Source organism: Polypterus senegalus, chromosome 12 (assembly GCF_016835505.1).
Source record: "Polypterus senegalus isolate Bchr_013 chromosome 12, ASM1683550v1, whole genome shotgun sequence".
NCBI classification, from domain to species: Eukaryota; Metazoa; Chordata; class Cladistia; order Polypteriformes; family Polypteridae; genus Polypterus; species Polypterus senegalus.
Genome location: NC_053165.1, coordinates 157,316,447 through 157,329,973, shown reverse-complemented (window position 1 = coordinate 157,329,973; position 13,527 = coordinate 157,316,447). Strand labels below are relative to the sequence as shown.

Below are 13,527 nucleotides of genomic sequence, written 5' to 3'. Positions count from 1 at the left end.
GTGGGCACCCTGCCATTTTTATTCTCGGTTTCGCACAAAACCCAACGCCCAAGTATGACAGACTAATTTTCTTCCATTGTTTTATTTTTTCTTATTCACGTTTAAAGTATTTTACATTGACAACAAAGAGACACAAAGCATGGACAGAATCAAGACACTACATCCAGGGCTATGGCAAAGAGAAACCATCTTCTCCCGTTTCCTGTGTGAGCCACGCTTGACTTGACAGCTGGCTGTGTGCCCACCGGCGTTGGCAAATCACCCATTGGACCCCCCCTAGGCTTACGTATTCATTCTAGTGGCAGAGTGACCCGTCTATGGTGGGTAGATGACTACAGAGGTGGATTTCACCTCTTAAATAAATCTAGGATGCAGGTGAATATTTATGGAAATATCTATCTATATATATATATATATAATTCACTAAGGCAAGACAACCATGGAAAGCACGCCGGAAGGGGCGTGGATTCACTAAGCCGCCGACAAGTGAGACACCTATGGCGCACACAGGAAGGAGCCACGGCCACCAACTCCAAGACCATTGGATACGGCGACAACTCGCAGGGCCACGCCCACCAACTCCAAGACCATTGGATACGACGACAACTCGCAGGGCCACGCCCACCAACTCGGACGCGACGACACAGAAAAATGGCGCATTTATGTTCGCCTGTCGAGAGGCCACATGCAGTGCAGGTCAGGTTAATGTCATGTACCTCCGAGCTACGCTGACTGTTCATAGAGGCGTGTTTCGCGGAGGTGAATCGCTATATGCAGCGTGTAAAACGGTTTGCGAGGGTATCCCATGGGATCCTTAAAACAATCCTTTAAAACTGAGGTTAAAGCACAATGAAGGAATCAGTCTTTAAAAACCAATAAGCCCTGTGCCTCTGTTTCATTACCGTCTCACCTGCTTCACCAATGCAGCAACAGTCGAGACGCTCTGTCAGCAGCTGACCTTCTCTGTGCCTGACCGGTTCACACAGAGGCAGCGCCAGAGACAGACAGAGGCACACACACAGGCAGCTTGTGGCCGTGAGTTTCTCTTGCGAGCGGACACATGAGCAGGCGGTGTGTATGCTTCGAGTGCGAGGGTGGACGCGACAGGACCATCTAGGAAAAATCATATTGCGGATGTGATTCGCTGTATGCGGTGTGTACAACAGTTTGCGAGGGGTGTCCCTGTGTCTTTCCAGAAGTGTTCAACCATCAATAAATAATTATGCAGCGTTTGTTATGCCGCGGGTTCACTATTGTGTTGTATTTTGCTCTCTCCAGAGTTCCATCTTCTCATTCACTTACTGTTGTATTCTCACACTAACCTGTTTTAGACGACCGTGTCTTTCCAGAAGTGTTTACCATTCAGTAAATAATTATGCATGAGACTGAGTGTGTGTCTACCCGGCGTGGGTAAGCCGTTGAACTCCATTCGGGCTGCAAACCGTGGAATTGCCACTAAGTGCGACTCATACGCTCCCACTGTTTTCGTCCCTACCCTTTGTACTCACCCCCCTCCCACTCGTTGACTGTTCATAGAGGCGTGTTTCTCGCGGAGGTGAATCGCCATATGCGGCGTGTAAAACGGTTTGCGAGGGGTATCCCATGGGATCATTAAAACAACGGAGGTTAAAACACAATGAAGTGAGCAGTCTTTAAAAAATGAGTTTTCGGTTACGACGCACGACCGCGTGCAGCATAGCAAACTGTTTTACACGCTACATACAGCAATTCGCATCCGCGACAAACATGCGTCTTCTTAGATACTCCTGCACTTTGTACACACCGCCCTCCCACCTCGCTACGCCGCACGGACGATTGTGTGTTGGTTCGCTGCATTGTTACAATGTTGCTTTTCTTGCCGATTTATTACATTACCGATTTTTCAAATGTTAATTTTCTCCCTGTGCTTAAAAATGATTAAAAAACCGGCCTGATTATGCGGCGTGTGGTACGCCGCGGGTTGGCTAGTTACAATTAAATGGAAATGACGGACTTACATAAAATTCACCCGAGGTGCACAAACATCAAACGTCCCGCACCCCTTTCATGGTGTCAACTCGAGAGCCAACGTGTTCTTACGTCAATGCCTGCCACGTGATGGCACTCAAAAGTCACATGACAGTTGGGGACAAAGGTAATAAAAAGCAACAGGAGAAACATCCGGATTGTCCGAGGCTACGGATCAAACCTAACAAAGTAACTGCGATTGCGTCTGCCTGTGCGGGCTGAAGTTATCTCTGTGCTCTTTTAGTGCCCGGTCAGAGTGTCGACTTTTCACCAACTTCTCTTATCTACTGATCTCTGGCATCAGCCCTGCAGCGGGCAGCTGGCAAACCAAGGTTAGGGTCACATGGCATGCGGGTTCTGAAAAATAGCATCTTTCAAACAGCCCGGTGCCCGTGTTAAACAACTTAACCCCCCCACCCAGATGATGTGTCGTATTAAAAACTTTCTTTGGCACTGGCGGTCCATAAGTTAGAATCAACATCAAAGTCACAGTTTTAGGACGCGAGGCACAACACTTTACTGGCGCTTTTCCACTGCATAGTACGGCACAGCACGGTTCAGTACAGCGCACCTTGGTTCGGCGCAGTTCGGCTCGGTTTGCGTTTCGACTGCAGTTTATTACCGCTTTAGAGTGGGCGCGATTATTCACGTGTCGTTATAGTTGTGCCGCCTCTACTGCTCGCTCTTCATTTTTTTTAACTTGTCCCCTACACTGTTTGTAAGTCCAATGGTAGCCGTGTGCGCCCAAGAGCTTAGCGACCTCCTGAAAAACTTTTTCATTCGCGCGCCCCATCCAGCTCTCGCTGGATCTGCTCGGCTACCAACGAGAGGAACGCCTGTACTTCCTCAATAGACCACTAAACAGCCATTTTGGTTAAAACAAAATGGTGCGTCCGAACCTTCGCTGGCTGTGCTAAAAATCTAGCGGGTCTGTTGTGTCTCGTGTCACAAGTTCAGTGACGCAGTAATGACGATTTTCTCCGGCCAATCAGTGACCAGCAGAGTTTACACGTCACGTTTTGGTAACGGTTCGGCGCGCTTGGAACCTCGGCTGAAGTGGTACTAAAAAAAGGACCAGGTACCAGGTACTGTTCCCAGTGGAAAACCCCCCCAAAAGTGAGCTGAACTGAACTGTGTCGTGCCGTACAATGCAGTGGAAAAGTGCCATACCATATTAATAGAATACTAACATCATACATGTAAAATATCTTCTTTAAGCCATCACTTCCAGTGCCAGTCCAATGCCATCCTTGGCTGGTGCCACTGTGGCCATGCCACCCTGTGTTATGCCAGCAAGGACTAGCAAGAACAAAGAACCCGACCAGAAGATAAGACATCATCAGATAACAAAGCCACACTTTGAGACTCCAGCACTTGTCGTGTAATTTCAGGAAGCAGGGAGACGCTTCCTCTCCATGCAGTAATGGGCGCAAGGCAGGAGCCAACCACTGGCCATCTCCGGCCCTTTAATACAGTTTGGCAACCATGAGAAAACGCTGGTAGTTTTGGGGGCACGGACAGGGCACCGGCCCACAGCATGGTGTGGACACACACACACAATGATAGCAGACCTAACTCAGAGTCATCAGTTGACCTGATGGGTGTGTTGGTGGACTCCTCGGTGCCCCTCACACCACAAACACAGCGAAGTGTCACTGTGGCTATGGAAATGCTCAATGGGGTCCAACATGTGACCCACACTCACTATTTTTACTCACAGGAAACAAAGTGAGGGTCAGGCGATGTGCATCTACCGAGCTGAAGTAGTAAAGGGACAAATACGTGACACTGTGACACACTTGGGCCACCCGCCTCTGCTTGCAATGAAACTTCTGCTGGATTTCAGATTTACTGGACAAGGACAAAACCTCAGATAGGAGTGCTGAACGATAAAAAAAGATCAAGAACATGGAGAGAGAGCAGGACACAGGGAGAATGGCACTATATCAGATAGATAGATAGATAGATAGAGAGATAAATAGATACAGTAGATAGAGATAGACAGACAGATATGAAAGGCACTATATAAGATAGATAGATAGATAGATAGATAGATAGATAGATAGATAGATAGATAGATAGATAGATAGATGTGAAAGGCACTATATAAGATAGATAGATACAGTAGATAGATAGATAGACAGACAGATATGAAAGGCACTACAGTATATAGATAGATAGATAGATGTGAAAGGCACTATGTAGATAGATAGATAGACAGATATGAAAGGCACTATATAGATAGATAGATAGATAGATAGATAGATAGATAGATAGATAGATAGATAGATAGATAGATAGATAGATAGATAGATAGATAGACAGATATGAAAGGCACTATATAGATAGATAGATAGATATGAAAGGCATCATATAAGATAGATAGATAGATAGATAGATAGATAGATAGATAGATATGAAATAATTACAAGTGTAAGTGAATTCATAATCAGCTCTACTCTAACTGTAGTCCGGGTTTTGTTGTAACAGCTAATGGCTGCACCGCCCAGAGTTCAGCCGTAGACCAACACTCACAATTGAAATGTAAACCACAATGTCCTATAAAAAGTCAATACAAAGCAAGGTCCTCAAAAAACCATCTGACCACTTGGAGCGGGGGGGATTGGGGGGCACTGTGGCATGTTACCCCTTGTGACTTGGCAGGTCACCCCCTGCTGCCTTCATTGAGCCAGTGCTTGCTTTTGGTAAATGCAGTAGAACATCAAGCGACATTAAATCCATTAAATCTCCCAAGGCAGCACGTGGCTCCAGCAGAGACAAATACAAAGTCTAATGAAGCCATCTGTGGGGGTCCTTAAAATGTATGAATTAACTCCGCCAGAGACGCACTCGAGGCCTGCAGATGAGCATCACTAAATTACAGAACTGCCCTGCAAACAAAACAGTTCATTATTTAAAATGAAAGAAACAGAAGGAAATCCTGGAGACGACTTTTGTTTCAGACATCAGCGTCTCACTGCTCTCTTTGTTGCTGCAAGCTGAACAAAGGGGGGGGCGTCAGACCCCTCAGTCATAAGTCAGTAAAGGCCGAGGACGGTAATGTAATAAAAGCAGATGTCATAGGTGGACGTGTCAGCCATACCGCTCACCCAGGTGATTTTTGAACGTCATCCAAATGTTCCCGGGGGGGTCTTCATAAACGTTTCTCATGATGGGGGACCCTGTTTGCCAGGTAACGGTCATGTGACCCTGCGCAACTTTTCCTGTGATTTTCAGTCGTAGCCCTCGGTCGGTGGCACCTGGCGTCACACTTCGTATAGTCTGACACCCTCCCCCCGTGTCTCGCCCCTCAAACGGTTTGATTTTTGTCTTCAGTCGTACATGCAGCTCTGTGTGTGTGAGAGCAGAGGGCCAATGAGAGCTCCACTGGAGGTCTACAACGCACAGAATGCTCGCGGATGTAATGGACCTCACGAACCGTAAAGAAGAGAAACTCGTCTGCCTGATGTTTCGTGTTTTATGTACCACAACAGAATGGAAAAAAATCAAGTTTGAACTCGCCGGGCCTGTTAACTCTTCTTACGACGCCGGCTTGTTATTGGCATGTCAGAAAAACGGGCAAACTCAACTGTACCAGAAAAAAATCACTAAATGCGACGTGCCTGCTGATTTGCAGTCGTGTAAATCTGACAAAGTCCGGTGACGACATCAGCGATGGCACGTCTGACATATCATGCGACCGGAAGTCGTGTAACATGACATCAGCACAGGATGGGGATGAGAAGAGGGAGAAACGCCTTAAAGGTCTTGATGGCTAAAGTGCAAGGACTACACGGTTTAGTAAGGTTGGCATGTGGTTGGCAGGGGTGGTCCCTGAATTATCAATGCATCTTTGTCCCACCCTGTGCCTGATGCCTGCTGGGAGAGGCTCCAGCCTCCGGGATTAACAGACTTGAAAATGGATGGACACGTTTGGTTATAAATGGAGAAGACGACAATCATAAAATTAATAAAGGTCTCCTTTAGTAAGAAGACAGATACGGGGTCTGGAGATTAGCAGCACTTGGCACAACCTTGGGTGCCAGGCCACCACAGGACACATTCTCACTGACTAATGTTGGACCAGTTTTTAAATCCTGACTTTGGTTAGATACCAGCTTTCGGACCCCAGTACCGCATACCAAAACGGTCCTAAAGCAAATAACGAATAACCTGAAAGCCCCCCAATCTTACTTCGGCCCCTCTAATGCACCGTATAATTGCTCGCCTCCCTGGTGAGCTGCACCATCGTGCTGCACTACGCACTGAAACTATGAAGTCCCAATCGTATGACAGTGATGGGTGGGTTGTGCTGGGGGGGAGGTCATGAAGTCTCGATCACGTCAAAGCATTGGGTGGGTCATGGTGGGGGGGTCATGAAGTCTCAATCGTGTCAAAGCAGTGGGGGTCATGGTGGGGGTCATGAAGTCTCGATCAGGTCAAAGCAGTGGGGGGGTCATGGTGGGGGGTCATGAAGTCGATCACGTCAAAGCAGTGGGGGGTCATGAAGTCGATCACGCCAAAGCAGTGGGGGTCATGGTGGGGGTCATGAAGTCTCGATCATGTCAAAGCAGTGGGGGTCACGGTGGGGGGGTCATGAAGTCTCGATCATGTCAAAGCAGTGAGGGGTTCATGGTGGGGGGTCATGAAGTCTCGATCACGTCAAAGCAGTGGGTGGGTCATGAAGTCTCGATCATGTTGAAGCAGTGAGGGTAGGAACCCCAGCTGAGATACGACGAATAACTATGAAAGTAAGAATCTGCCATACTTTTTCATACTGAAAAGAAAAGAAAGTTGGGTGAAAATGCAAAGTCTCATCTGGCTCCATCTTTATTTGAGGACAGGTAGTCCACCCCATGTTGCCTAGTACTTGGCTAAGGGTGGTCTTTAGGCCTTGGGACCCATACAGGTTTGTCTTCTCCAGACGTTTTACTTTCCGCTCAATACTGGCCACCTAACCACATATTCATCATTATGGGTCATTGAGACTTCAAAGCTGTGTATAGTTAACAGCACATTACGTTGGGGGGGGCTTATCTAGTTTAATTTGTTTTGTTTCCCTTTTTTTTTTTTTAATTTATTTAGGTTTTCCTTTACAATTCTAGTTAGTTGGTTACATTTGCACAACACACAAAACACTCCACAAGAGAAGGGATTACCGTGAACCCCTGGCTTGTACAGAGCAAGGCAATGAAGATGCTTCATAAAAGAAGGGATAGGACAAATAATAAAAAGCAATAATGAACTCCACATATATAACACCTTTCATAGCCTACTCAGTGAACCACTTCAGCCATCACCAGCGTGCAGCACCCACCTGGATGAGGTGACGGCAGCCATCCTTGCACCAGTACGCTCAACGCACACTAACTGTTAGGCAGGCAGTACGGTGTTGTGGTTAAAGCTTTGGACTTGTGGGTTCAAATCCCACTGCTGACACTGTGGGACCATGAGCAAGTCACCTGACCTGCCTGTGCTCTCCAATTGGAAAAGCAAAAAGAAATGGAACCAATGGTAAATGTTGTAAGTTGCCGTGGATGAAAGCGTCAGCCAATAAAGTACATGTAAATGTAGGTGGTGACAGGGGATGATAAGGGGGCTGCAATGACCAAGTCGTGGCGGGCAGTTTAGCCAGGTCATGGGGATACACCCTACTCTTTCTCCGGAAGATGCCCAGGGATCTTTTCTGGCCATGGAGAGTCAGGATCTCATCCTTTTTTCCCCTGTTGCACCACTGGGGTCACATGCAGACCACATAATAGGAGGCGCCCCCCGCTAGCCTCAGCCAAAAGCTCATCCATTTGCTAGGTCAGAGATACCTGGACCTGGGTGGTGACATTCACGTCTCTGGTGACTCTTCATATGAAGTCAGTAGACAGACTGGGAGAGCATGGGGGGGGTCATGAGGTCACCAGGAAGCGGTGTGTGGCACCCCTGATGATCTCTGCAAAAGGACGAAGGTTCAAGTCTTGAGAGACCTGGTGCTCCCTGTCTTGTGTAAGAGATAGTAGCAGCCCAACCCTGCCAGGACGCCCAAGAGATGGAAGGTTGGGAGAAGGCAGCTTGTTTAGGGCGCTGCCATCTCCCAGAATGCTCCCCTGGATTGACACAGGGCACCGTGGGACTTGGAGTTCTATATCTCCGCCCTGTTGGGTGTCATGGGTGCCGCCAATGGGGGGGTTGCTGTGAAATTGGAGGAGCCGCACGGTATGAGGTTTTCCACCATAACCCGGAAGTATTTGCAGATCACGTGGGCGGAGCAGAAGAAGCTCTTCCGGGTTGGCCAATATAAGAGGGCTTGAGCGACCTCACAGGAACGAGCCAGAGTCGGGCAGGAAGGTAGATGAAGCCTGCTGGGAGGAGTGGAGGAGAAAGAGACAGAGAAAGAAGAACAGTTGTGTGCGGTGCCTATTTATTTACTCGAGGCTGTGGTGGTGGGGGACGCTTTGGGAAGAGTTTCCTAAAAATAAATGAGCTCTTTGCGCTTTTAACTTGTGCCCCGTGTCTGCTGGAGCAACAACGCCCTCTAGTGTCCGCACTTGCTATATGGCTGTGAGACATGGCCGCTATCCAGTGACCTGAGATGAAGACTGGACTGCACTACTGTGTCTCTTCGGAGAATCCTTGGGTCTGCTGGTTTGACTTTGTGTTGCTCATGGAGTCCTGAATGGGGCACATGACCTGCATTGTGAGGGAGTGTCAGTTATGGCACTACAGCCATGTGGTGCCATTACCCGAGGGTGATCCTCATTATTGAGGACCCGAGTGGCTGGACCAGGCCAAAGAGACGCCCACGTAACACCTGGCTGCGGCAGATAGATGGGTGGGACTGGACCGCGTGTCTGCCTGGGGGGATCCTGAGCTGTTTTGTCGAGTGGTGGGGGTGACAACACTCTGGACCAGTGCATGCCCCCCAACCTGACCTGACCTGTAGAGCAGGTGGACCCGCACTCACAGTCCTGAAGGGCCAGAGTGGCTGCAGGTTTTCAACTCAACCAATTCCTGAACTCTTTCAGGGTGGATGTTGACTTTTGTCGAAATTCAGGGGTAGGGGACGGGCATCGGCTGTAAACGGAGACCAAGCCCACCGTTAACGTTTTAGTTCGACTCTCTTTGCTAGAAGGAAAGTGAGCTTCGTTGATCTGACCTCGACTCCCTGCACATGCGTGCGTAGCGAAGAGCAAACCAGCTCTAAAATGGTATTGACATCTGGCGAGAGACCAACGCGAACGCACAAAGCAAAATAACTCGGTGGGCGACGTTTTGCAGTTTAGCTGCAAATTGGACTCTGATTCTAATGCAAGTGATCAGGAGATCAAAAACGAACCTGAGGTACCAGCATCAGCTGATGTGCCTACAGCGGGGGTCTCCAACTCTGGTCCTGGAGGGCCACAGTGGCTGCAGGTTTTCATTCTAACCTGCCCTGTGGTGGCCCCTCCAGGTTTTGTTCCGGCCTTGTGCCCTTATGTTAGCTGGGATAACCTCCTCGCACTCCCCCAGCCCCCAAAGACCACCAAAAAAAATTTGATGATGACAAAGCGGGCTAGAAAATGAATGACTGCCTTTCTACGATGCCATCTTCCACATGCCAACTCTTCTACTTCCTTTGATGTGTGAATGGGTGTCACACACGGTAACTGGGCAAATTATTAGGAGCCCCTGCTCATCCATGCAGTGATCTAATCAGCCAATCACGTGGCAGCAGTGCAATTGTTACAGTCCTGCAGATTCAGGTCAGGGGCTTCAGTTCTTGCTCACATCAAACACCAGAATGGGGGAAAATGCAATTTCAGTGGCACGATTAGTTGGTTGGAGTATTTCTGGAGTTGCTGATCTCCTTGGACTTTCATGCACAGCAGTCTGAAGGGTTTTGTCAAACTGGAGCGAATCCCACCCACCCCACTCCCTCAAATTAAAACATGCGCAGTTCTGTGGGCAGAAACGTCTCACTGATGACAGAGGTCAGAGGAGAGTGGCCAGACGGGTTTGAGTTGACCGTAAGTCAAATGGCCAATCTGTACATCTGAGGTGGGCAGAAAAGAATCTCAAACCATGAGATGGGTGGGCTACAACATCAGGAGACCACTTCGGGTTCCACTCCTGTCAGCCAAGAACAGAACGCTGAGGCCACAGCGGGCACAGGCTCACCAGATCTGGAGAGCGTCGCCCGGTCGATTGGATCTCTGCCATGGCACACAGGTGGCGGGCGACAACAGCTTGACTCCACGCACCCAACTTTTGCCTTGTTGTCAACAGTCCACGCTGCAAGATGTGACGCACCCGTTCATACCCATCAGTCATCGCCGGAATGCCACCCTGAAAACAACTGACCCATCTTCTAAGGGCTATACCTCCAGCGTGGACATGACAACAAGTCTGGTGCTCTTCTTTGGTGGCCATGCCAGTCACTAGCAGGAAAACAGGAGACTGGCAGCACGAATGTGCAGATGACCAATCTACAGGCGGGTCAACATGGCCCAGCACGGTTTCAAGAATCTTCTGGACTCCATGGAGAAGAAGAACTGAGGAGGAGAAGCAAAAAGGAGGGGAAGTGTTAGCTAAGAAGGCGCCCCCGTTGAGTGTACGTAAATAACTGTCACGGGCCACCCGTGAGTGACAATGCGCTGGCGCCCTATCCTACTGGCATTGGCACAACCGACACTAAGCCTGCAGTGGGTAAGCCCCTGGATGAACATTGTGACTCTGCTCCTACTTCTTCTTCTTCTACTGACGACATATCCTGAGACGTGACGTTCTGCTCGGCTGAGCCCGACACACACTGACACTGAAATGATTTTATCACCAATGTTAATACAAGATGGCGTTGCCACCTGAACGCCAGAGCACCAGCAGCCTGACAAAAATGAGCGAAAATAATTCACACTGCAAAGTGACATTCAAATCCTGAAAGGAACGCGAGAAACGACGAGACATTTCCTGCTTTTCAGTAACATGCAAGCACCGCGGGGGGCCATCTTTGTGGTCCCTTGCCTAATTAATAAACCAATTAAAGCCCAGATGACCTCCAGCGCGCTCCCGCTCACGTTCTCATGCTCACCGAATGGCGGTCCGCGACGGTGAGTGCGACAGCCAGTGGCATCACATGCTCAAGTTCCACTTCTCAAAAGCAAAAAGAAAGAACTGTGTGACAGCGGAGGGCCGCGGTCCGTGACGCCCAAAAACGAGTGAACAGGCCCGATGGTACCTCGCTTTCCGGCTCGTGCTCGGGGATGACCTCTGCAAGCTCGGGATGATCCATTCCTCTGGGGGTCTCTGTCGAGAGAGATACGGCGCCTCAGTCTCTCATCCTTGAAAAGCCCGCCGAGGTTTTTTTTCCGCTCGCTGGACTGTTTGGGAGGCTGGAGGAGTCGTTTGTGACAGCTGAACCCCACCCCTGCGCTTCCTGTCTTGAACGATCTCTCAAATCTCGACGTGGAGCGGGGGGGCACAGAGAGAGAGAGGAGGAGAGGAAGAAAGATGAGTGCAAGAGTGAAACCGGACATCAAGACCACAAGGCTTCCTTCCTGCTGTCACACAACGGGCGGGTGAGGGGGAGGAGGCGGGTGAAGGTGACGGGCACATTTAACCGGGCAAAGGGCCAACTTATCTGAAATATTTGAGGAGTCGAGCATTGTTGGGTGGTTAGGCATTCCTCAATGGAGGGTGAACAATAGTGGGGGGCACCACTGAGCCCCCCAAACCTCAGACACTTACACAACTCCAGTTCTACAATGAAGGGCTTGTAATCCACTCGGCTCCACACAATGACAGTCACGGCCCACACACAGACATGTAACTTCTCCAAGTGTGTAGCCCACTGCCCCCCCGACACGGACTCCTCCACGTGTTACGGTGGGCTCCGTTCATGCTGGCACTTCCAGTGCCATGACAGAACGTGTCATAAGAAAGCGCACTCTATCGCCCCCCTCAGGGATCACTGCAGGACTGCACTCCCATGCTGCCCTGCGGGACTCTGCCACCTAGTGTAGTGGGAGATGAACTGCTCCCCTGCCATCCTTTTTGGGCATCCCCCTCAGGACGGGAATCATAAGGCAACCAAGCTGGGTATTGCCCAGTTCTTTGTCCAGCCTTCTGTTATGGCATACCGGCTGGGTAAAGGATCGATTTCCGTCCACGGGGTAGGATGCCCATCTCTCCTCTGGGGCATCTATAGGAGTCATGCAGATCATACCCTCCCATCAGATGTGCAGGAGACCACCTATCTTCATCATTAGTACCAGGCCATTGAAACCCCAGCTGCCACTTCTCGGCGTCCACTGCAGTAGTCGGTATTAATAGACTTTGATGGCCCTGTCCCTGGTAGGTGGATTGGTGGTCTCTTTGTTCCCCATTGGCTTGATGCCCCTTTGGTGGGTATAGCCCCCTCCCCAACCCCCACCCCAGTGTCAACAGTGTGTGCCCCTTGGTGTATGGCGCATGCTCTCTTATACTTCCATGAATGGCACCCAGTGGGTAATGGTGCCCACTCAGTATCATTATACGCCAGTGTGTGGCGTCGGAACCCCTTTATAACTTGGGAGTCCCAAAATACTTTCAAAGATGTCCACAGGAAGGGGGGGGTAGGTGGGGGGAGACAGAATACCCTCAAGACCCCAACGAGATACAAAAAGGTCTTGAAAAATCTTTATAAAATAAAGGAATTACTTCAATATCCATGAAGGGCACAGAAAGAATTGCCGAGAAAGCAATCCACTGCAAACAAACAACAGTCCCAAAACAGAATCCAAAGGTGACATCAAAAGCCGAGCACAGGTTCAAAAATCCAGAAATCATAAAAAAAGAGGGCAGAAGGCGGCACAGCCAGACACAGGAAAACCACAGGCCCTCCGATAAACAGGGTGGAGGGCAGTTCCTGGCGGTGATTGGCAGGAGGCTCCGCCCACCCCTTGGGGAACCGCCCACCAAGCACATGGGACGTGATCAAATAAACACCAAGAATGACATACAGACGAAACTAAAGAAACACTCATACAAATAAATGGCACTCAATTAGACAAAACTGACAAGAAATGCAACTTTGAACCCCAGCCAGGAGAGCCATTTTTATCATATTTCTAAGACCCTCAGGGTCCCTGGGGCATGCACACCCCTTAACTTTTCTAAATGGCCCCCCCTCGTGTGTGTGTGTGTGTGTAAAAGAGTCTGTGAGAGTCTGTGTATGTATGTGAGTGTATATATAAGTGTGTGTGTGTGTGTCAGTGTGTGTGAGTCCGTGTGACTGTTTTTCCTATCCTTCCAAGTAATATATGCTTGGTCAGCCCGGAAGGCGGCACGGTGGCGCAGTGGGTAGCGCTGCTGCCACGCAGTTAGGAGACCCGGATTCGCTTCCCAGGTCCTCCCTGTATGGAGTTTGCATGTTCTCCCCATGTCTGCTCCGGTTTCCTCCCACAGTCCAAAGACATGCAGGTTAGGTGGATTGGTGATTCTAAATTGGCCCTACTGTGTGTCCTGCGGTTGGTTGGCACCCTGCCCGGGATTGGTTCCTGCCTTGTGCCCTGT

General features: G+C 49.5%; 1 protein-coding gene across 1 annotated transcript in view; it reads right to left on the bottom strand.

The window, feature by feature from the left end:
* pkn1a (protein kinase N1a) overlaps positions 1 to 11,407 on the bottom strand; it is an 81,916-nt gene extending 70,509 nt beyond the window's left edge. The window contains 1 exon segment of the mRNA XM_039770441.1: positions 11,213 to 11,407. Within this exon segment, the coding sequence (XP_039626375.1) occupies positions 11,213 to 11,266 (54 nt within the window). The 5' untranslated portion in view covers positions 11,267 to 11,407.
* Positions 11,408 to 13,527: the final 2,120 nt, after the last annotated feature.